We start from the raw sequence: 23,635 nt of genomic DNA on the forward strand, positions 1-23,635 counted from the left end.
TTTTACTTTTTTCGACATACTATGACTTTTTTTTTTTACTTTTTTCGACATACTATGACTTTTGTTTTTTTACTTTTTTCGACATACTAGACTTTGTTTTTTTACTTTTTTCGACATACTAGACTTTGTTTTTTTACTTTTTTCGACATACTGACTTTTTTAACTTTTTTCGACATACTGACTTTTTTTTTTTTTTTACTTTTTTCGACATACTAGACTTTTCTTTTACTTTTTTCGACCTACCAAGACTTTTTTTTTTTTACATACTAAACTGATTTTTTTTCAGCATACAATACTGACTTTTTTTTTCTGGACATACTATGACTTTTTTTATTTTTACTTTTTTCAACATACCAAGACTTTTTTTTTTGACATACTACACTGACTTTTTTTTCAACATACTTTTGACTTTGACTTTTTTTTTCTCGACATACTGACTTTTTTTTTTTGTCATTTTTTCGACATACTAAGACTTTTTTTTGACATACTATGACTTTTTTTTCAACATACAATACTATGACTTTTTTTTTTTTTTACTTTTTTCGACATACTAGACTTTTTTTTTTTTTTTTTACTTTTTTCGACATACTATGACTTTTTTTTTTTACTTTTTTCGACATACTATGACTTTTTTTTTTTTACTTTTTTCGACATACTAGACTTTGTTTTTTTACTTTTTTCGACATACTGACTTTTTTAACTTTTTTCGACATACTAGACTTTTTTTTTTTTTAATTTTTTCGACATACTAAGACTTTTTTTTACTTTTTTCGACATACTGACTTTTTTTTTTTTTTTACTTTTTTGGACATACTAGACTTTTCTTTTACTTTTTTCGACCTACCAAGACTTTTTTTTTTTTACATACTAAACTGATTTTTTTTCAGCATACAATACTGACTTTTTTTTTCTGGACATACTATGACTTTTTTTATTTTTACTTTTTTCAACATACCAAGACTTTTTTTTTTGACATACTACACTGACTTTTTTTTCAACATACTTTTGACTTTGACTTTTTTTTTCTCGACATACTGACTTTTTTTTTTTGTCATTTTTTCGACATACTAAGACTTTTTTTTTTGACATACTATGACTTTTTTTTCAACATACAATACTATGACTTTTTTTTTTTTTTACTTTTTTCGACATACTAGACTTTTTTTTTTTTTTACTTTTTTTGACATACTGACTTTTTTTTTTACTTTTTTCGACATACTATGACTTTTTTTTTTTTACTTTTTTCGACATACTAGACTTTTTTTTTTTTTTTTTACTTTTTTCGACATACTAGACTTTTTTTTTTAACTTTTTTCGACATACTAGACTTTTTTTTTTTTTACTTTTTTTGACATACTAGACTTTTTTTTTACTTTTTTCGACATACTATGACTTTTTTTTTAACTTTTTTCGACATACTAGACTTTTTTTTTTTTTACTTTTTTTGACATACTAGACTTTTTTTTTACTTTTTTCGACATACTATGACTTTTTTTTTTTTTTTTTACTTTTTTCGACATACTAGACTTTTTTTTTTTTTTTACTTTTTTCGACATACTGACTTTTTTTTACTTTTTTCGACATACTATGACTTTTTTTTTTTTACTTTTTTCGACATACTAGACTTTTTTTTTTTTTACTTTTTTTGACATACTAGACTTTTTTTTTTTTTACTTTTTTTGACATACTAGACTTTTTTTACTTTTTTCGACATACTATGACTTTTTTTTTTTTTTACTTTTTTCGACATACTAGACTTTTTTTTTTTACTTTTTTCGACATACTATGACTTTTTTTTTTTTTTTTTACTTTTTTCGACATACTGACTTTTTTTTTTTACTTTTTTCGACATACTAGACTTTTTTTTTTTTTACTTTTTTTGACATACTAGACTTTTTTTTTTTAACTTTTTTCGACATACTAGACTTTTTTTTTTTTTTACTTTTTTTGACATACTAGACTTTTTTTTACTTTTTTCGACATACTAGACTTTTTTTTTTTTTTTACTTTTTTCGACATACTAGACTTTTTTTTTTTTTACTTTTTTCGACATACTGACTTTACTTTTTTCGACATACTAGACTTTTTTTTTTTTTTTACTTTTTTCGACATACGACTTTTTTTTTTTTTTTAATTTTTTCGACATACTGACTTTTTTTTACTTTTTTCGACATACTAGACTTTTTTTTTTTTTTACTTTTTTCGACGTACGACTTTTTTTTTTACTTTTTTTGACATATTGGACTTTTTTTTCTTTTTTACTTTTTTCGACATACTGACTTTTTTTCGACATACTATGACTTTTTTTTTTACTTTTTTCGACCTACCAAGACTTTTTTTTTACATACTAAACTGACTTTTTTTCAGCATACAATACTGACTTTTTTTTTCTGGACATACTATGACTTTTTTTTTTGACATACTACACTATGACTTTTTTTTCAACATACTTTTGACTTTGACTTTTTTTTTCTCGACATACTGACTTTTTTTTTTTGTCATTTTTTCGACATACTAAGACTTTTTTTTTTGACATACTACACTGACTTTTTTTTACTTTTTTCGACACACTATACTATGATTTTTTTTTTTTTTACTTTTTCGACACTACTATGACTTTTTTTTAACTTTTTTTCGACATACTAAGACTTTTTTTTACATACTACACTGACTTTTTTCGACACAATACTGACTTTCTTTCGACATACTTTACTATGATTTTTTTACGACATTCTGTACTATGTGTTTTTTTTCTCGACATGCTATACTATGACTTTTTTTTCGAGACGCTACACGATGACTTTTCTTTCTTATTTTCTAATTTTTTCTCCCCTTCCCTCCAATAGGTGTTCCTGTGTCCTTCCTTTGCTAGCTCCTCCCTGTGCTGAAGGATCTGGGTCGTTAGCTTGATCTGCCAAACAAGGGCTGTTTCTTGATAAAACCTCACCACCTTCACACTGGACGGCTCTCTTGATTCCATCGCAGACGCGACTGCTTGTTGTTTTTGTTGTTTACTGACTTTCATGTTTGTTTCCTAATTTATTATGTTGTGAATAAATTTTACTATTTAGTACTCTGAAACTCGTCTGGTCTCCCTTCTTTGTCGCAGCTTTTCATGACAAAAAAGTACAAGACATACTAGACTTTTTTTTTTTTTTTACTTTTTTCGACATACTGACTTTTTTTTACTTTTTTCGACATACTAGACTTTTTTTTTTTTTTACTTTTTTCGACATACTGACTTTTTTTTACTTTTTTCGACATACTAGACTTTTTTTTTTTTTTTACTTTTTTCGACATACGACTTTTTTTTTTTACTTTTTTTGACATATTAGACTTTTTTTTCTTTTTTACTTTTTTCGACATACTGACTTTTTTTTACTTTTTTCGACATACTGACTTTTTTTTTTTTTTACTTTTTTCGACATACTATGACTTTTTTTTTTTACTTTTTTCGACATACTATGACTTTTTTTTTTTTTACTTTTTTCGACATACTAGACTTTGTTTTTTTACTTTTTTCGACATACTGACTTTTTTAACTTTTTTCGACATACTAGACTTTTTTTTTTTTAATTTTTTCGACATACTAAGACTTTTTTTTACTTTTTTCGACATACTGACTTTTTTTTTTTTTTTACTTTTTTCGACATACTAGACTTTTCTTTTACTTTTTTCGACCTACCAAGACTTTTTTTTTTTACATACTAAACTGATTTTTTTTCAGCATACAATACTGACTTTTTTTTTCTGGACATACTATGACTTTTTTTATTTTTACTTTTTTCAACATACCAAGACTTTTTTTTTTGACATACTACACTGACTTTTTTTTCAACATACTTTTGACTTTGACTTTTTTTTTCTCGACATACTGACTTTTTTTTTTTGTCATTTTTTCGACATACTAAGACTTTTTTTTGACATACTATGACTTTTTTTTCAACATACAATACTATGACTTTTTTTTTTTTTTACTTTTTTCGACATACTAGACTTTTTTTTTTTTTTTACTTTTTTCGACATACTATGACTTTTTTTTTTTACTTTTTTCGACATACTATGACTTTTTTTTTTTTTACTTTTTTCGACATACTAGACTTTGTTTTTTTACTTTTTTCGACATACTGACTTTTTTAACTTTTTTCGACATACTAGACTTTTTTTTTTTTTAATTTTTTCGACATACTAAGACTTTTTTTTACTTTTTTCGACATACTGACTTTTTTTTTTTTTTACTTTTTTCGACATACTAGACTTTTCTTTTACTTTTTTCGACCTACCAAGACTTTTTTTTTTTTACATACTAAACTGATTTTTTTTCAGCATACAATACTGACTTTTTTTTTCTGGACATACTATGACTTTTTTTATTTTTACTTTTTTCAACATACCAAGACTTTTTGTTTTGACATACTACACTGACTTTTTTTTCAACATACTTTTGACTTTGACTTTTTTTTTCTCGACATACTGACTTTTTTTTTTTGTCATTTTTTCGACATACTAAGACTTTTTTTTTTGACATACTATGACTTTTTTTTCAACATACAATACTATGACTTTTTTTTTTTTTTTACTTTTTTCGACATACTAGACTTTTTTTTTTTTTTTTTACTTTTTTCGACATACTGACTTTTTTTCGACATACGACTTTTTTTTTTACTTTTTTCGACATGCTATGACTTTTTTTTTTTTACTTTTTTTGACATACTAGACTTTTTTTTTTTTTTTTACTGTTTTCGACATACTAGACTTTTTTTTTTTTTTTTACTTTTTTCGACATACTGACTTTTTTTTTACTTTTTTCGACATACTATGACTTTTTTTTTACTTTTTTCGACATACTAGACTTTTTTTTTAACTTTTTTCGACATACTAAGACTTTTTTTTTTTACTTTTTTCGACATGCTATGACTTTTTTCGACATACTGACTTTTTTTTTTTTTTTTACTTTTTTCGACATACTATGACTTTTTTTTTTTTTTTTTACTTTTTTCGACATACTGCCTTTTTTTTTACTTTTTTCAACATACTGACTTTTTTTACTTTTTTCGACATAGTATGACATTTTTTTTTTTTACTTTTTTCGACATACTATGACTTTTTTTTTTTTTACTTTTTTCGACATACTGACTTTTTTTTACTTTTTTCGACATACTAGACTTTTTTTTTTTTTTTTACTTTTTTCGACATACTGACTTTTTTTTTACTTTTTTCGACATACTATGACTTTTTTTTTTTTACTTTTTTCGACATACTATGACTTTTTTTTTTTTACTTTTTTCGACATACTAGACTTTTTTTTTTTTTCTTTACTTTTGTCGACATACTGACTTTTTTCACTTTTTTCGACATACTAGACTTTTTTTTTTTTTTACTTTTTTCGACATACTGACTTTTTTTTTTTTTTTACTTTTTTCGACATACTGACTTTTTTTTACTTTTTTCGACATACTAGACTTTTTTTTTTTTTTTTACTTTTTTCGACATACTAGACTTTTTTTTTTACTTTTGTCGACATACTGACTTTTTTTTTTTTTTTTACTTTTTTCGACATACTAGACTTTTTTTTTTTTACTTTTTTCGACATACTGACTTTTCTTTACTTTTTTCGACATACTAGACTTTTTTTTTTTTTACTTTTTTCGACATACGACTTTTTTTTTTTTTTTACTTTTTTCGACATACTAGACTTTTTTTTTTTTTACTTTTTTTGACATACTAGACTTTTTTTTTAACTTTTTTCGACATACTATGACTTTTTTTTTTTTTTTTTACTTTTTTCGACATACTGACTTTTTTTTTACTTTTTTCGACATACTAGACTTTTTTTTTTTTACTTTTTTTGACATACTAGACTTTTTTTTTTTACTTTTTTCGACATACTAGACTTTTTTTTTTTTTACTTTTTTTGACATACTAGACTTTTTTTTACTTTTTTCGACATACTAGACTTTTTTTTTTTTTTTACTTTTTTCGACATACTATGACTTTTTTTTTTACTTTTTTCGACATACTAGACTTTTTTTTTTTTACTTTTTTCGACATACTGACTTTTCTTTACTTTTTTCGACATACTAGACTTTTTTTTTTTTTTACTTTTTTCGACATACGACTTTTTTTTTTTTTTTACTTTTTTCGACATACTGACTTTTTTTTACTTTTTTCGACATACTAGACTTTTTTTTTTTTTTTACTTTTTTCGACGTACGACTTTTTTTTTTACTTTTTTTGACATATTGGACTTTTTTTTCTTTTTTACTTTTTTCGACATACTGACTTTTTTTCGACATACTATGACTTTTTTTTTTTACTTTTTTCGACCTACCAAGACTTTTTTTTTACATACTAAACTGACTTTTTTTCAGCATACAATACTGACTTTTTTTTTCTGGACATACTATGACTTTTTTTTTTTTTACTTTTTTCAACATACCAAGACTTTTTTTTTTGACATACTACACTATGACTTTTTTTTCAACATACTTTTGACTTTGACTTTTTTTTTCTCGACATACTGACTTTTTTTTTTTGTCATTTTTTCGACATACTAAGACTTTTTTTTTTGACATACTACACTGACTTTTTTTTACTTTTTTCGACACACTATACTATGATTTTTTTTTTTTTTTACTTTTTCGACACTACTATGACTTTTTTTTAACTTTTTTTCGACATACTAAGACTTTTTTTTACATACTACACTGACTTTTTTCGACACAATACTGACTTTCTTTCGACATACTTTACTATGATTTTTTTACGACATTCTGTACTATGTGTTTTTTTTCTCGACATGCTATACTATGACTTTTTTTTCGAGACGCTACACGATGACTTTTCTTTCTTATTTTCTAATTTTTTCTCCCCTTCCCTCCAATAGGTGTTCCTGTGTCCTTCCTTTGCTAGCTCCTCCCTGTGCTGAAGGATCTGGGTCGTTAGCTTGATCTGCCAAACAAGGGCTGTTTCTTGATAAAACCTCACCACCTTCACACTGGACGGCTCTCTTGATTCCATCGCAGACGCGACTGCTTGTTGTTTTTGTTGTTTACTGACTTTCATGTTTGTTTCCTAATTTATTATGTTGTGAATAAATTTTACTATTTAGTACTCTGAAACTCGTCTGGTCTCCCTTCTTTGTCGCAGCTTTTCATGACAAAAAAGTACAAGACATACTAGACTTTTTTTTTTTTTTTACTTTTTTCGACATACTGACTTTTTTTTACTTTTTTCGACATACTAGACTTTTTTTTTTTTTTACTTTTTTCGACATACTGACTTTTTTTTACTTTTTTCGACATACTAGACTTTTTTTTTTTTTTTACTTTTTTCGACATACGACTTTTTTTTTTTACTTTTTTTGACATATTAGACTTTTTTTTTTTTTTACTTTTTTCGACATACTGACTTTTTTTTTACTTTTTTCGACATACTGACTTTTTTTTTTTTTACTTTTTTCGACATACTATGACTTTTTTTTTTTACTTTTTTCGACATACTATGACTTTTTTTTTTTACTTTTTTCGACATACTAGACTTTGTTTTTTTACTTTTTTCGACATACTAGACTTTGTTTTTTTACTTTTTTCGACATACTGACTTTTTTAACTTTTTTCGACATACTAGACTTTTTTTTTTTTAATTTTTTCGACATACTAAGACTTTTTTTTACTTTTTTCGACATACTGACTTTTTTTTTTTTTTTACTTTTTTCGACATACTAGACTTTTCTTTTACTTTTTTCGACCTACCAAGACTTTTTTTTTTTACATACTAAACTGATTTTTTTTCAGCATACAATACTGACTTTTTTTTTCTGGACATACTATGACTTTTTTTATTTTTACTTTTTTCAACATACCAAGACTTTTTTTTTTGACATACTACACTGACTTTTTTTTCAACATACTTTTGACTTTGACTTTTTTTTTCTCGACATACTGACTTTTTTTTTTGTCATTTTTTCGACATACTAAGACTTTTTTTTGACATACTATGACTTTTTTTCAACATACAATACTATCTTTTTTACTTTTTTCGACATACTATGACTTTTTTTTTTACTTTTTTCGACATACTATGAGTTTTTTTTTTTTTTTACTTTTTTCGACATACTACTTTTTTTTTTTTTACTTTTTTCGACATACTAGACTTTTTTTTTTTTTTACTTTTTTCGACATACTGACTTTTTTTTACTTTATTCGACATAGTATGACTTTTTTTTTTTTTACTTTTTTCGACATACTGACTTTTTTTCGACATACTAAGACTTTTTTTTTTTACTTTTTTCGACATACTATGACTTTTTTTCGACATACTATGACTTTTTTTCGACATACTATGACTTTTTTTTTTTTTTACTTTTTTCGACATACTGACTTTTTTTTACTTTTTTCGACATACTGGACTTTTTTTTTTTTTTTTACTTTTTTCGACATACTGACTTTTTTTTTTTACTTTTTTCGACATACTATGACTTTTTTTTTTTACTTTTTTCGACATACTGACTTTTTTTTTTTTTTACTTTTTTCGACATACTGACTTTTTTTTTACTTTTTTCGACATACTGGACTTTTTTTTTTTTTTTTTTACTTTTTTCGACATGCTATGACTTTTTTCGACATACTGACTTTTTTTTTTTTTTTTACTTTTTTCGACATACCAAGACTTTTTTTCAGCATACAATACTGACTTTTTTTTTCCGACATACTATGACTTTTTTTTTTTTTACTTTTTTCGACATACTATGACTTTTTTTCGACATACTATGACTTTTTTTTTTTTTTACTTTATTCGACATACTGACTTTTTTTACTTTTTTCGACATACTGGACTTTTTTTTTTTTTTTTTTACTTTTTTCGACATACTGACTTTTTTTCGACATACTATGACTTTTCTTTTTTACTTTTTTCAACATACTATGACTTTTTTTTTTTACTGTTTTCGACATACTATGAGTTTTTTTTTTTTTTTACTTTTTTCGACATACTATGACTTTTTTTTTTTTTTACTTTTTTCGACATACTATGACTTTTTTTTTTTTACTTTTTTGACATACTACTTTTTTTTTTTTTACTTTTTTCGACATAGACTTTTTTTTTTTTTTACTTTTTTCGACATACTGACTTTTTTTTACTTTATTCTACATACTAGACTTTTTTTTTTTTTTTTTACTTTTTTCGACATACTGACTTTTTTTTTACCTTTTTCGATATACTATGACTTTTTTTTTTTACTTTTTTCGACATACTATGACTTTTTTTTTTTTTTACTTTTTTAGACATACCAAGACTTTTCTTTTTTACATACTACACTATGACTTTTTTTCAGCATACAATACTGACTTTTTTTTTTTTACTTTTTTCGACATACTGACTTTTTTTTACCTTTTTTCGACATACTATGACTTTTTTTTTTTTTTACTTTTTTCGACATACTATGATTTTTTTTTTTTTTACTTTTTTAGACATACCAAGACTTCTTTTTTACATACTACACTATGACTTTTTTTCGACATGCTATGACTTTTTTCGACATACTTTTTTTTTTTTTTTTACTTTTTTCGACATACCAAGACTTTTTTTTTTTACATACTACACTATGACTTTTTTTCCGCATACAATACTGACTTTTTTTTTCCGACATACTATGACTTTTTTTTTTTTTACTTTTTTCGACATACTAGACTTTTTTTTTTTTTACTTTTTTCGACATACTGACTTTTTTTTTACTTTTTTCGACATACTATGATTTTTTTTTTTTTTTTACTTTTTTCGACATACTAGACTTTTTTTTTTTTTTTACTTTTTTCGACATACTGACTTTTTTTTAACTTTTTTTCGACATACTAAGACTTTTTTTTACATACTACACTGACTTTTTTCGACACAATACTATGACTTTTTTTATGTCTTTCGACATACTTTACTATGATTTTTTTACGACATTCTGTACTATGTGTTTTTTTTCTCAACATGCTATACTATGACTTTTTTTTGAGACGCTACACGATGACTTTTCTTTCTTATTTTCTCATTTTTTCTCCCCTTCCCTCCAATAGGTGTTCCTGTGTCCTTCCTTTGCTAGCTCCTCCCTGTGCTGAAGGATCTGGGTCGTTAGCTTGATCTGCCAAACAAGGGCTGTTTCTTGATAAAACCTCACCACCTTCACACTGGACGGCTCTCTTGATTCCATCGCAGACGCGACTGCTTGTTGTTTTTGTTGTTTACTGACTTTCATGTTTGTTTCCTAATTTATTATGTTGTGAATAAATTTTACTATTTAGTACTCTGAAACTCGTCTGGTCTCCCTTCTTTGTCGCAGCTTTTCATGACAAAAAAGTAATCATAGTATTATATGTCGAAAAAAGAGTAAAAAAGTCAGTGTAGTATGTCGAAAAAAACTCATGGTATAGCATGTCGAAAAAAGTAAAAAAAAAAAGTCATAGTATAGCATGTCGAAAAAAAGTCATAGTACAGTATGTGGAAAAAAGTAAAAAAAAGTCATAGTATATAGATTCCATAGGTACTGATATAGATGTGAATAGTATCAACAGACTTCAGATACTTACTCCACCATGCGACAGCGGTGCAGAGACAGTCTGTTGAAGGCATCGTTGATGTCCGTCACATCCTTGGCACTCCACAGCCGCTCTGCCACAGCACTGGCACGAGGCCTGGAGAGGGACGGAAGACAAAAGAAAAAAGAAAAAAATCAGTCTACAGTCATATGATGTGCCATGGTTCAAAATACATTTTCTGATAAGAGCTTGCTGTGTAATAACATACCAGAGTCTGGGTGTCAGGTTGGTGGCGTCCACATACTCGCCCCACAAACAGGCTTCTCCACCAATCACAAGCTTCTTTTGTGCTTCAGTTCCTGTTTTAAAATGTAACTTGATGAGAACAGGTAGCCCAAGCAACATCCAGGAAATCTACAACTTAGTGAGTGTTAAATTAAATAAATCCTTAATTTAATTATAATTATACTGTGATCTTGTGAAGATATTTTCCCCTCTGTTCATTCAACAGGCTTACACGTATTTGCACAGGAGCGACAAACAACTTTGACAAGAGTCAAACAAAACAGCCAATAAAATCTGAGTCAGACCAACAACAGAACAATAAAACTGAATCGTATGAGTGAGGCAAAGTCATAACACCTAGTATGTGAATACTGACAAAAAAGCAATGTTGCATAAACAGCAAATTATCAGTCATAACGGGTTAGCGGGAATAAAGTCTTGCTAATTAAAATCAATCATGCAGACACAAACCCTTGAAATCCTGTGGGTCGGCCTTGTAATGGCCGTGCCAGTCCTGGCCGTAGGAGATACGGTTCAGGTACCAGGGAGTGGACAGCAGGGTCTGGTACCCTGACGATGTAACTTTTGCCATCTCACTCTGGTATTGCTCCTGGTTTCCTTTCCAAACGTGGATAAGTGTGTCTGGTTTCAGCTACAGAGCACACATACATACAAATATCAGCAAGATAAAGACGAAAGATGGAGGAAGGGGAGAGACAAAGACGAAAATGTCAGAGCCTTCTATTACTTCAAGCCCATTTAAGAAATGTATGCCTTGTGTTTTAAACCGTTTCATTTTTAACTATTTGCAGAACACGTGTCACATAATCTGCATGGTAACATTTTGAGTGTCTGGAAATCAAAAAAGGTTCAGTCCACTCTCGTCTTGGTCCGGGTTTATGGAGGACCAAACTTGACTTATTTTCTCCTTGCTGGTGGATTTGAACCGGCGGCGTCGGAATGAGTTTTGAAGTGGGTCAGTGGGGCAGCTATGGGTGATGTAATACAGTGTTTCCCACAGGATTTTGAGAGACTGTGGTGTCATTCTAAATCATAAACGTTGTATGGTTGTGAATGCTGATGGCAAAAAGTCACACAGCATAAGCGTGGTAAACAAGGCAAGGTGCCGACATCGCTGCAGACCCCTCACACTGAGGACAGTCAGCCCCGGTTGACCGTCGCGCCAGGAATCCCATCTCCAAGCAGACCTCGGTCGCGGCACACCGGACGATGCACCCGGCGAGAACCAGCCCACCAGTTGAGAAGTGAAAAAACATTTTCGGTTTATTATGAAACTGTAGCGGGCTGGATGTCAGATCACTTTGATTTCATTTCAATTAGGCTACACGATGGTTGATTATGATTGGATAAAGATCCACTCTGCTACGCCGGTTGCAAAATGTGGATAAATATATTATTCAGTGCTTTTTATTGGGCATCAACCTCACATTTACACACGTATTGTTGAAAGAAAAAGCAGTGCAGACGGCTGCTGCACAGATTAAAATGAGAGTTTTACTCCACAGTCTGGACGGGAATGGTGGAAAAGTCTTTTTTGCATTATAGGAGCATTTGCGGGGGCTACAATGACTCACAACCTTAAAAAGAAAGTGGGACAGGGCTATAAAGTACTTCCGGCGCCCACGATTTGAACCCAGAACACCACAGACAAAGTGTGTACCTTCTTGCCATGCCACATTGTTCACTCATTATGTGCTTCCTATTTGATTTGAGTATTTAGTTTATTGGGTCATTGTTTCAAATACAGCAGGATTGGTCCTCCACTTCAGTGTTCTACATCAACCCGTGAAAGACACGACATGTGAAACCACCACCCACACGGCCCCATCTTCACCTCAGGTCTGTCTCTGACTCTCCTCGTCACAACTGTGCAGTTTTTAAGCGTAAGCCTGTTGAACAAATTCTTTTTTTGCCTTAATTATTCCTCCATCAAATTAAATTAATTAGACATCAAATTGTCATTTATATGAAAACTGACCGTTGAAGTTGAGTGGCTCAACCTTGTAGTAATTCCTCCAGTCCTGTGCGTAGCTAATGTAATCTAGGTACCATGGGGCGGAGAGGATGGTGGTGTAACCTGCGGCCGTGACTTTGCCCATCTCCTCGTTAGAGCCGCCGCCGATCCACACACCCACTACTGTGTCTGGCTTTAACTGGAATAGTTACAGACCAAGCTACTGGATTTAGGTTACATACTACAGGAGTTGTTGGGTTTGGTTAAAGGAATAGGTTGACATTTATTCTCTTTCTAGCTGAGAGTTCGATGATTAGATTAATACCACTCTCATGTCTGTGTGCTAAATATGAAGCTAACATAAGAAGCAAATTTCCCAAAATGTCAAACTATTCCTTTAATAACACAGAATGAAAAACAAAAACACAAATTATAAATGGTGATAAGTATTTATCAATCAAACTGAAATCTTGGTGTTAGTTAGTAGAGATGCACCGATTGCAATTTTCAGATTTTTTAAAAGTCTGACCTGCCGACTCTGGATGATTTTCTTTCTTTCTAAGAAATATAATTCACGACATTTTTGTAACTTTCTTTCAACTGTATGTTCATACATTTCAGAATCAGAAAATATTATTTTATAGTGTGTATGTAGGCCTATTATAGAGAGTCAACTAGCCTATTTATTATCTATCTTAAACTATGTATTTATTCATACAAAACTATTTATGATTACTGATTGCACAGCCTAAGAAGGCTGAATAAATCACTAAAGTTGTCGCTAGTCGCTTTGAAGAAATAAAGTCGCTAAGAGGGTCCGAAAAGTCGCTAAATCTAGAGAGAAAGTCGCCAAGTTGGCGGTTACGGTCTGTGCGCAGGACGTGAACCATCGTTCGGCGCATGCATGTAAATTTGACCAGCACAAAATCGGCTATATCTGAGACTGATCGGGTCAATCAAGCTGAACATTGCCTGTCTCCAGTCAGCGGCCGATCGATCGGTGCATCTCTATAATAGTTACTATATAAAAGTGCGACATTATTATCCCCAACATGGAAACAACTCTTTAGTTACCTTCACACCGTTGTCAAACACCTCCTGCCAGATCATGTAGCCCTTCTTGGTGGCGGTGACGATATCCAAGAGTCTATCAAGTCAAAACAGGCACAAAATAAATCTTTCTTTTTTGAATAAGGAATAGAATGAATGTGACGTTTCTCTGATAACCAGTTTACTGCTGCACAAGCAAAACACTTAAATATAAAATAAGAAACACACTTTTGGATATAGAACGATTCCAGTTTGCTGTAGTCTTGTCCGAAGCCCTGCTGCTCCATGAACTTCTGGATGTCCGGGTTGGACTTCCTGCAGGGCAAAAAAAGAAAACAGCAGCCAAATATTAACTGCTGTAAAGAAAGTAGAAGTAGACGTGAAAGCCAATTGGTCGTTCCATTGAAACATCAGCGCCCAGCAGCAGAGCTATGCTTACGCCAGACTCATTGGCGTTTTCAGTGGCAGCGCTATCGCAGTGCCATCTAGCAGCTATGCACCAAAGTTTCATCTCTTTGCTTCTAAACTCTTTGCTGCCGTCTAATCTTTGATGCTGAGGAGAAGTTTATTTGACATTGTGTTTATAGTCTCACCAGCAGGTGAAGTCCACTTCATCCCCTCCCAGGTGAATGTAGGCATCAGGGAACACGGTGCTGATCTCCTTGAAGAACTGGCTCATGAAGTCATAGGTGGTGTTCAGGATGGGGTTCACCGGTCCGAAGGTGCCAGAGGGTTTGGAGCCGGAGTAACACGGTGTGAGCAGATCTTTCTGGCCTAAGAGGAAAACAACATGGAGGAGATTTTTCATGCTTTATTGTTTTTCCTGGTATATCCTTGCTGAATGCTTCCAGGTAGGGTTGGGCGATATAAATAACAATTCAATTTGTATAAATAAAATTTGAAAAATACATATTTTTTTTGCATTTCATTCACAAATGGTGGCGACTCCACCAACACTTTCAGAACTCACCTTTGCCCCAAGACTGTGTGTGACCTGGAGTGTCAAACTCCGGGATAACACGAATGCCTCGCAGACGGCCAAACTCGATCACCATCTTCACGTCAGCGGGTGTATACACATGTGTGTACGGGTGGTACGCTCCCTGCCAACAGTTTAATGAGTTGTGAGAAATACAATATCTTCATATTAAAAAACTCTACTTGTCTTTGCTGAGATTTAACAGCAGTAACCTGAATAATTACTGACCTGCTGGCTCAGCTGTGGGAACGTTCGGCTCAGGTACGGGAAGGATGGATCGTCCACGATGTGCCAGTGGAAAACGTTGAATTTGTTCATCGCCATTGTTTCCTGTATGAAGGAACAAAAAGAAAAAAATGGATTTAATGAAGTGAATAAACTTAAAAATGAGAAAACAAAATAAAAATTGACGTACCAGATTGGCCAAGATGACTTTAATGGGCAGGAAATGGCGCGAGCTGTCCAGTAAGATGCCTCGATGGGCAAATCTGGGGAAGTCACTGACTGTTGTTGAATTGATGGTTTTCTGAAAAGAAATAAAGTGAAAATCAGAGTTAGAACCTGGTTCTCATGCAGCTGACCATTGATCCTCATTATGAATTAAAAAATGTATATATTGTCCTTCACTTACTGCTCCATATTCATCTTCATACACCAACTGGCTGAAAGTTTCCAGACCTAAAAACGATGCCAAATAAATAAACACACTGTACGTTATCATGTCAAGTTCCTGGAAGATTTAATGACACCATAAAATTAAGTTACTGTCATGTGATGAAACACATATGAGCAAAGTTCCACAGTAACAACTGTCATTTTCTGTGGAAGGGAGTGACGCAAACTGTCACACAAGGTGTAACGCAACACCAGCACTTTATCAAACAGCTTTTGATTGCACTTATTACGCATGCAAACACATGCAGATATACTTTACACAAACATTTTTCATCTGTGATGTAGAACTAGGCGATATGGCTAAAATCTTCTATCACGATCTAGGTCATGTGATATCCCAAAAACGATATTTATTACACGGCTTTGTTGAATACTCGATTCTGATTGGTCAATCACGGCGTTCTACGGTCCGTTATTTCTTTATAACGGACCGTTGCTATGTATAAAAGACCGTTGCTAAGTATAACAGACCGTTGCTATGTATAACAGACCGTTGCTATGTATAAAAGGCCGTTGCTATGTATAAAAGAAAAGACCGTTGCTATGTATAAAAGACCGTTGCTAAGTATAACTGACCGTTGCTATGTATAACAGACCGTTGCTATGTATAACAGACCGTTGCTATGTATAAAAGACCGTTGCTAAGTATAACAGACCGTTGCTATGTATTACAGACCATTGCTAAGTATAACAGACCGTTGCTATGGACGCAGTTCTGATGTCGGACTCTGGAGGACCGTTTTTGTGTCAAAATGATTGATTTCTTCAGTAAGTAGCCGTGTAATAAGTGTAATAATGTACAGCTAGCGGGTCATTGTTGTGAAATAAACCCCTTCAGTGTGATGCAAGGTTTGTTTGTAATGGTCCAGAGTAGAGCCGAAGTGATTATAATTATGTGATCAACAGAAAATAATCAATCGATACCACTTGGTTATTATTTGAAGTGGTGCAATAATAAGATCCTACCGTGCAGGGCTCCCCAGACCTTCGGTGCTTTCAGGATAGCGTACGGCTGATCCACGGACAGCTCATCTGTGGACACAAACAGTTGCATGTGCGTCAGGTGGTTATTATGGTGCTAAAGTCGGGGTCTTAAACACTCAGGTGGGCTTTAAACATTTGACAGTATCTACTGTCCAGGTAATCTCTAATTCCACTGGCAAGTCATGAGTATATATGCCCCATGTCTTGTTGTAAAATGTAAGGTAAAGTAATGTAAAGTACCAAAACACCAATGTAAAAATACTCTGTTACAACTAAAAGCCATGCATTCAAATATTTAAGTAAAAGTATTTGGCATTGTCAGTAAAATGTACTTTAAGTATCAAAGGTAAAAGTATTCGTTTGGAAGACTTTTCTGTAGTCTTTGCTGGGTTTTGTGAGATCATTTTACCTCTTTGGTGAAACTGCAAACAGTCAGACATCTGAAATGTGTTGTATTATAAACTTATGTTTTTGTCAAATCTTGATTTGTTAAATAATCATTATAGCTGTCAAATAAACGTTGTGGAGTAAAAAGTGCAATAATACTCTCTGACATGTAGTGGAGTAGATATATAAAGTAGGACCTCAAAATCTTACAGTTCTTGAGCAAATAAATAGTTCCACCACCACTGCATATTATAAAGTAGAATGCTTTTATGGGGGAGGGTTAAGCCTTAAAAAGCAACAGATAAATATCCTAATACATCAGCAGAAGTCTGCAGATAACATTATGCAAATATCATTTCCGCATTATGCAAATATCATTTCCGCAGAGGCAGTGTTGGAGAAAGTATTAAGATCATTTACTCAAGTAAAAGTAGCAGTACTGCAATATTAAAATACTCCTTTATAAGTAGAAGTCCTGCTTTGAAAATGTCACTTAAGTAAAAGTATGCAAGTATTATCAGCTAAATGTAAAATAATCAAAAGTGAAAGTACTTGTAATGCAGAAAAATGGTCCTGATGGAGCCCATTTTAACTACTTCAAATACTGTTGGGCAGTTTAATCTTCAACAGTGCATCATATTTTTGTCTCTTTCTGTAAACTAAATATAGTTGTCAGTGTTGGAGAAAGTATTAAGAATTTATTCAAGTAAAAGTAGCAATACTGAAATACAAAAATACTCCATTATAAGTAAAAGTCCTGCTTTGAAAATGCCACTTAAGTAAAAGTATTTTCAGCTAAATGTAAAGTATCAAAAGTGAAAGTACTTGTAATGCAAGTGGTTAGGCAGTGTTGTAGAAAGTATTAAGATCATTTACTCTAGTAAAAGTAACAATACTGCAATATAAAAATACTCCTGCTTTGAAAATGTCCCTTAAGTAAAAGTATGCAAGTATTATCAGCTAAATGTTAAGTATCAAAAGTGAAAGTACTTGTAATGCAAGTGGATACTGTTTGGCAGTTTAATATTTAACAGTGCATCATATTTTAGTCTATAAAATATTAATCTGTAACTAAAGCTGTTAAATAAATGTAGTGGAACATAGGTATAAAGTTTCATACAAAGGAATTACTCAAGTGAATGTGTACTTAAAATGTACTTAGTTAGCACTTTGCAGAAGTGCAGCAGAATGATTCATGATGAAATTAGTAAAAAAGTACAATATTTCCTTCTGACATGTAGTCGTCAGTGTTGTAGAAAGTATTGAGATAATTTACTCAAGTAAAAGTAGCAAAAAATACTCCTTTATAAGTAAAAGTCCTGCTTTGAAAATGTGTCACTTTTGAAGTAAAAGTATGCAAGTATTATTTACTAGCTAAATGTAAAGTATCAAAAGTGAAAGTACTTGTAATGCAAGTGGTTAGGCAGTGTTGTAGAAAGTATTAAGATCATTTACTCTAGTAAAAGTAACAATACTGCAATATAAAAATACTCCTGCTTTGAAAATGTCCCTTAAGTAAAAGTATGCAAGTATTATCAGCTAAAAGTTAAGTATCAAAAGTGAAAGTACTTGTAATGCAAGTGGATACTGTTTGGCAGTTTAATCTTTAACAGTGTATCATATTTTTTGTCTATAAAATATGAATCTGTAAACTAACTAAAGTAGTATAAAGTAGCACCTCATTGTACAATACTTGAGTAAATGTACTTATTAGTACTTTCCACCACCACTGTATATTAGTAAAATGCTTTTTGGGGTTATATATATATCTTAAAAAGCAATAGATAAATATCATAATTCATCAGCAATTTACTCAAGTAAAAATAGCAATACTGCAATAAAAAAAAATACTCCATTACAAGTAAAAGTCCTGCTTTGAAAATGTGTCACTTTAGTAAAAGTATTATCAGCTAAATGTAAAGTATATGTATTTCCCTCTGACATGTAGCAGAACATACAGTCATACAGTTTCACACAAAGGAACTACTCAAGTGAATGTGCACTAGTTAGTTCTCACTTTGCACAAGTGCAGCAGATTAATGATTAAATGTGCATTATGATATGAATGAGGAAGAGAAGAGAAACTCACATGACTCATCAGAAGACACACTAGGATAACCGTCACACTCAGAGTCAGCTGATGTGATCCACACCTGCAGCTCAGTGAGCTCTACTGGACCTGTTCCTCTGCTTCTCTTCATCAGCTCCTGTCTCCTATTGCTGCCAAACATGTACTCATAATACCTGTTGAGGGAGAACCATGTTTACCATGCTGTCCCTGAATGCATCACGGTGCTGTAAACACAACAGTGTAGCTTCTTACCTCCTGTATGCATCCTGCAGGAGGCTGCAGCTCTGCCCAGCTGTTGACTGTTTGGCATCAACTATCTTGAAGCTGAAGCTGGTCATCTTGAATGCTACATCAGAGATTTGAGCTTTCTGCGGCAGAGGCCACAGAGATCCAAATTTAGAGGCCTGAACAACAGACTCCACCTCTTCCTCTACTTCTCCTTCATCGATGATGTAGTTGTTGTTCTGGTGGCCCTGAGAGAAGCCCAGCAGAGCCAGCAGCAGCAGTAGTGTGAACTTCACAGCAGTAGTGATCATGTTGTTGCCAGCAGCAGAGTCACAAGACCTACAGAGAGAGCTCACACTGGTGTTATGTGGAGGAGAGGTGGGAGGGACTTGTGATGCAGGAAGTCCAGCTGATGCACAGATTTAAAGGGGAAGTGCACACTGGTTTACTCATGCACAATTATTTAATAAATGTCTCTTTGGTCAGTGTATCTTTTGGTCATCTGATTTTCCTTTCACAAAAGGATATTAAAAAACAAAAAATTAGTGGTTATTTAAATTTTATTTTTTTTAAAGGGACTGTTTGTAAGAATTAGAAATGCTTGTTAACAGCGACACCTGTGGCCGTTAAGTCAACGACAGGTGCAGAGATTTAAAGGGGAAGTGCACACTGGTTTACTGATGTACAATTATTTAATAAAATGTCTCTTTGGTCAGTGTATCTTTTGGTCATTTGAGTTTCCTTTCACAAAAGGATATTAAAAAAAACAAAAAATTAGGTTATTTGATTTTGGTTTTAAAATACAAAAATTAATATTGAAATGCAAGGCGTTTTTCTTTACCGGGGTCAAAAAGGGATGAACTAAAATTAAAAAACAGGTTGATTTTCTATTTCTAAAAACAAAAAATAAAATCACAAGAAAACGCCCCGTTTTTTTCATATTCTGCGACCGGAAGTTACCATTTACAAAGTAAGAGCGTGTATGAGGACAGTGCTGTGTTTATGAGAGAGAAAGAAGAATTGTGCTGCTGTGTAACTGAAGGTGATGGACATGGATCGGTACGTAGTTTTTTTAAACGATAAAAGAGTGTGTCTCAGAGAAGAAGTCATGTCACAGCGCCGTCCTCATACGCGCTCTTACTTTGTAAATGACAACGTCCGGTCGCAGAATACGAAAAAACGGGGCGATTTTTGTTTCTGTCTTTTAGTGATTTTATTATTTGTTTTTAGAAATAGAAAATGAAAATCAACCCGTTTTTTTAAAGTTTAGTTCATCCCTTTTTGACCCCGATAAAGAAAAACATCTAGTATTTCAATTTCTCATTTTTTAGAATCCGTTTGTGAAAAGAAAATTGAATGACCGAAAGATACACTGACCCTCTTTGAATAGTGGTTACACCACCGTAACACTTCAGGAAGTTGACTTGACTGACATGATTCCCCACATTAATTATAATTTTCAGAACAATAGTGTTCCATTATTTTTATTTATTATTATCATGCTGATTATATTTCTAAATTATTTTAATATATTTTATTAATTCAATATTCAATATAAAAGATGAAGCTAGACTAAAACAACAATATAATTGTATAAACAATTTATGTACTTGTGACAGATTAAAGCATCAGTAGGCCAGATTGGAGCAAATATGATTAAAAAAAAGTTATTTTTATAAAACGGTCGCTATATTGTGACAGTAGTACATGAAACAGGTCACCTGAAAAAAATGATGTGTCTCTGTGTCCTCCGGTGCTCCTAACGGCATCTGCAAGATTTCACAGACCGGAGGAAATCAAGCAGTAAGAGCTGATCTGAGGTCTGCTGTCTGGCTGTCAATCACTCGCGAACTCCGACCAAACAGTCAAACTAGGCAGCGCTGATCAAATATGAATCAATATTATGTTACATTAATGCCTATTTCTCTCCTCAAATGTTTTCAGAATCATCTTGTAGTGCACGGTTTAGCTGTAAAATGAGAAAGTTTGTGAAATCTGGTGAAGGAAAGCCAAACTACCGGTCACATGACCGGAGCATAGCCAATAGGAACGCTTTCTCTCTGAAATGACCTGTTGATTTTCTAAAGCCTGAAAAAAGATCCATGAGGAGGAGCAGAAGTCTAGTTATCTCTCAGAACACTTGAATTACAATATACTGAAAGGTTATTATGCAATTTTTGCCCAATGATGCGAAAAACATAATGTGTAATCAGTTCATAGACATTAAGCACACACCGCATACAACCACATCATCTTTTTCAACCATCATTCTCTTTTAAAACATCATCTTCTTATCCATCACCCTTTTAAACACCGTCCTTTTATCCATCATTCTTTTACTTCTATCTACTTATCTATCTATCTATCTATCTATCTATCTATCTATCTATCTATCTATCATCTATGTATCTATCTATTTATATTTATTTTATTTTATTTTATCTTATTGTTTTTTAATCTTGCCTTAATTTGATTTGCACCCTGACTGACAGCCAGCCACCCCTCTCAAGCGAACACACTGTACACAGTCACATGATATTGATCTTTGCCCAGTTATGTTGGCTTTTTTAAAGTTTTATTTATTTATTTTTTATCTATCTATTTATTTTTCATTTATTTATTTATTTGATCCGGGTTTTTTTTCATTTTGTTTTATCCATATTTTATTTTGTTATAAGAAAAAAAAAGAGAAAAAAAAAATATATAACAAAAAAAAACTCCTAACGTTACGTTATACATTAAGCTTGATTAAACTAAGATTAAAGCATCGCCACATATCCAAGAGATCAGGGACGTAAGAAGATGAACACATAGGACAGGTTGTAAACACACACCTTTATAGCAACACAAATCTATAAAGGAAGGGTTAATTTACATATACCTGTATATGGTTTTGATGCGTTTAAAAGGCTTATTCTGCCACCATGTTCATAAGTGAATCAATTTTGTGTAATATAAGTATTTCATTAGGTATTAAACATTACTTTAGGTTTGAAAATACAATAAAACTAAAAGTCTGTAGCCATGCTGGTAATGAGGACGAAATAATAATTACATGCAATAAATATTGGAAGGATGAAAGTAGTGAAACAACATTGCTATTCTTGGATATCACTGTGCGGAAAAACAACCCCAAAAAAAGAGTGAAGTTTGGCCTGGAGGTGGCACCAGAGGTGCAGCCGTGTTCTTACAAAAACGGTTTATCCTTTCTAGTCTCGTCTAGTCTCAGTTTGCCAAAATGTCAATTCTGTGACAATTCGAATGGACAAAAAGGATGCTCAATGCTTCTTCCTGCAGTACGGAGCGTGTAAAAGACCTTCAACAGTCTTCAGATGACACAATAACAATACAACACACTACGTTAAAGAGTTTGTACCATCCTACACATAATGTGCAATCAGTTCATATACATTAAACTAAGATTAAAGCATCGCCACGTATCCAAGAGTTCAGGGACGTAAGAAGACGAACACATAGGATAGGTTATAGAGAAGAGAGACGGAGCGTACCGAGACCTTCAGCTGCTGCAAAAGATTAAAAAAGTCAAAATGCACACACCTCCTTTATAGCAACACAAATCTATAAAGGAAGGGTTAATTTACATTTACCTATATGTGGTTTTTGATGCATTTAAAAGGTTTATTCTGCCACCATGTTCATAAGGGAATCAGTTTCGTGTAATATAAGTATTTCGTTTTACTTTAGGTTTGAAAGATGAACAAAAATGATGCTTCCTCCACACATACTATATTAATACAACTAAAAATACAACATTGCTATTCTTGGCAAAAAAACAACAACCCCAAAAACTAGTGAAGTCTGGCCTGAAGGTGGCACCAGAGCTCAATCAAAGGTTTCTCCTCTGTAGGTGGTCATTTATCTCAACATGCATCAGTCTAGTCTGGTCTCAATTTGCATACATTTCAAATATAATATTAAAAATTGTGCGACACTTTAATGAAAACTATTGTGGGAGAAAAAGAGGATATTTCAGAGGACAACAGGATGCTCAACGCTTCTTCCTGCAGTGTGTAAAAAGACCTTCAACAGAGTCAAGATGAACAATACAACACACAAGTTACAGAAACAAGCAGGAGGAGTTTGTACCAAATACCTCAGGATTTTAAGCTCTTGCACTATCTGTAACCGCTTATCCTATTCAGAGTTGACATTGGGCGAAGGCGGGGTACAAACTGGACAGGTCACCAGACTATCACAGGGCTGAAACAGAGACATAGAGACAGACAACCACTCACACCTAAGGGCAATTTAGAGTCAACAATTAACCTGCATGTCTTTGGACTGTGGGAGGAAGCCGGAGCACCCGGAGAAAACCCACGCTAACACGGGGAGAACATGCAAACTCCACGCAGAAGCCGGGTTTGAACCTGCAACCCTTTTGCTGTGAGGCAACAGTGCTAAAATCTGCACAACCTTCTCTAATTCCACACATCAGTTCATATAATCCATCAGCTTTAGTG

At 32.1% G+C, this 23,635-nt stretch overlaps 1 protein-coding gene across 2 annotated transcripts in view; it reads right to left on the reverse strand.

The window, feature by feature from the left end:
- Positions 1-19,530, reverse strand: part of hexb (hexosaminidase B (beta polypeptide)) — a 25,653-nt gene extending 6,123 nt beyond the window's left edge. Inside the window, exons 1-13 of one of the 2 annotated variants that reach the window (XM_037752866.1) lie at positions 19,182-19,530; positions 18,948-19,102; positions 16,454-16,519; positions 15,444-15,490; positions 15,228-15,338; positions 15,041-15,142; positions 14,804-14,936; positions 14,427-14,607; positions 14,062-14,148; positions 13,858-13,930; positions 11,280-11,460; positions 10,792-10,882; positions 10,575-10,679 (exon numbers count right to left, since the gene is read on the reverse strand). In XM_037752866.1, coding sequence (XP_037608794.1) covers positions 10,575-10,679; positions 10,792-10,882; positions 11,280-11,460; positions 13,858-13,930; positions 14,062-14,148; positions 14,427-14,607; positions 14,804-14,936; positions 15,041-15,142; positions 15,228-15,338; positions 15,444-15,490; positions 16,454-16,519; positions 18,948-19,102; positions 19,182-19,465 — 1,616 coding nt within the window. In that variant the 5' untranslated portion in view covers positions 19,466-19,530. Of the gene's footprint in view, positions 1-10,574; positions 10,680-10,791; positions 10,883-11,279; positions 11,461-12,807; positions 12,983-13,857; positions 13,931-14,061; positions 14,149-14,426; positions 14,608-14,803; positions 14,937-15,040; positions 15,143-15,227; positions 15,339-15,443; positions 15,491-16,453; positions 16,520-18,947; positions 19,103-19,181 lie in introns of both variants that reach the window. The other variant, XM_037752867.1, reaches the window with a different exon arrangement.
- Between the last annotated feature and the right edge of the window lie 4,105 nt (positions 19,531-23,635).

The sequence above is a fragment of the Sebastes umbrosus genome, chromosome 19 (genome assembly GCF_015220745.1).
Source record: "Sebastes umbrosus isolate fSebUmb1 chromosome 19, fSebUmb1.pri, whole genome shotgun sequence".
Classification (NCBI taxonomy): Eukaryota; Metazoa; Chordata; class Actinopteri; order Perciformes; family Sebastidae; genus Sebastes; species Sebastes umbrosus.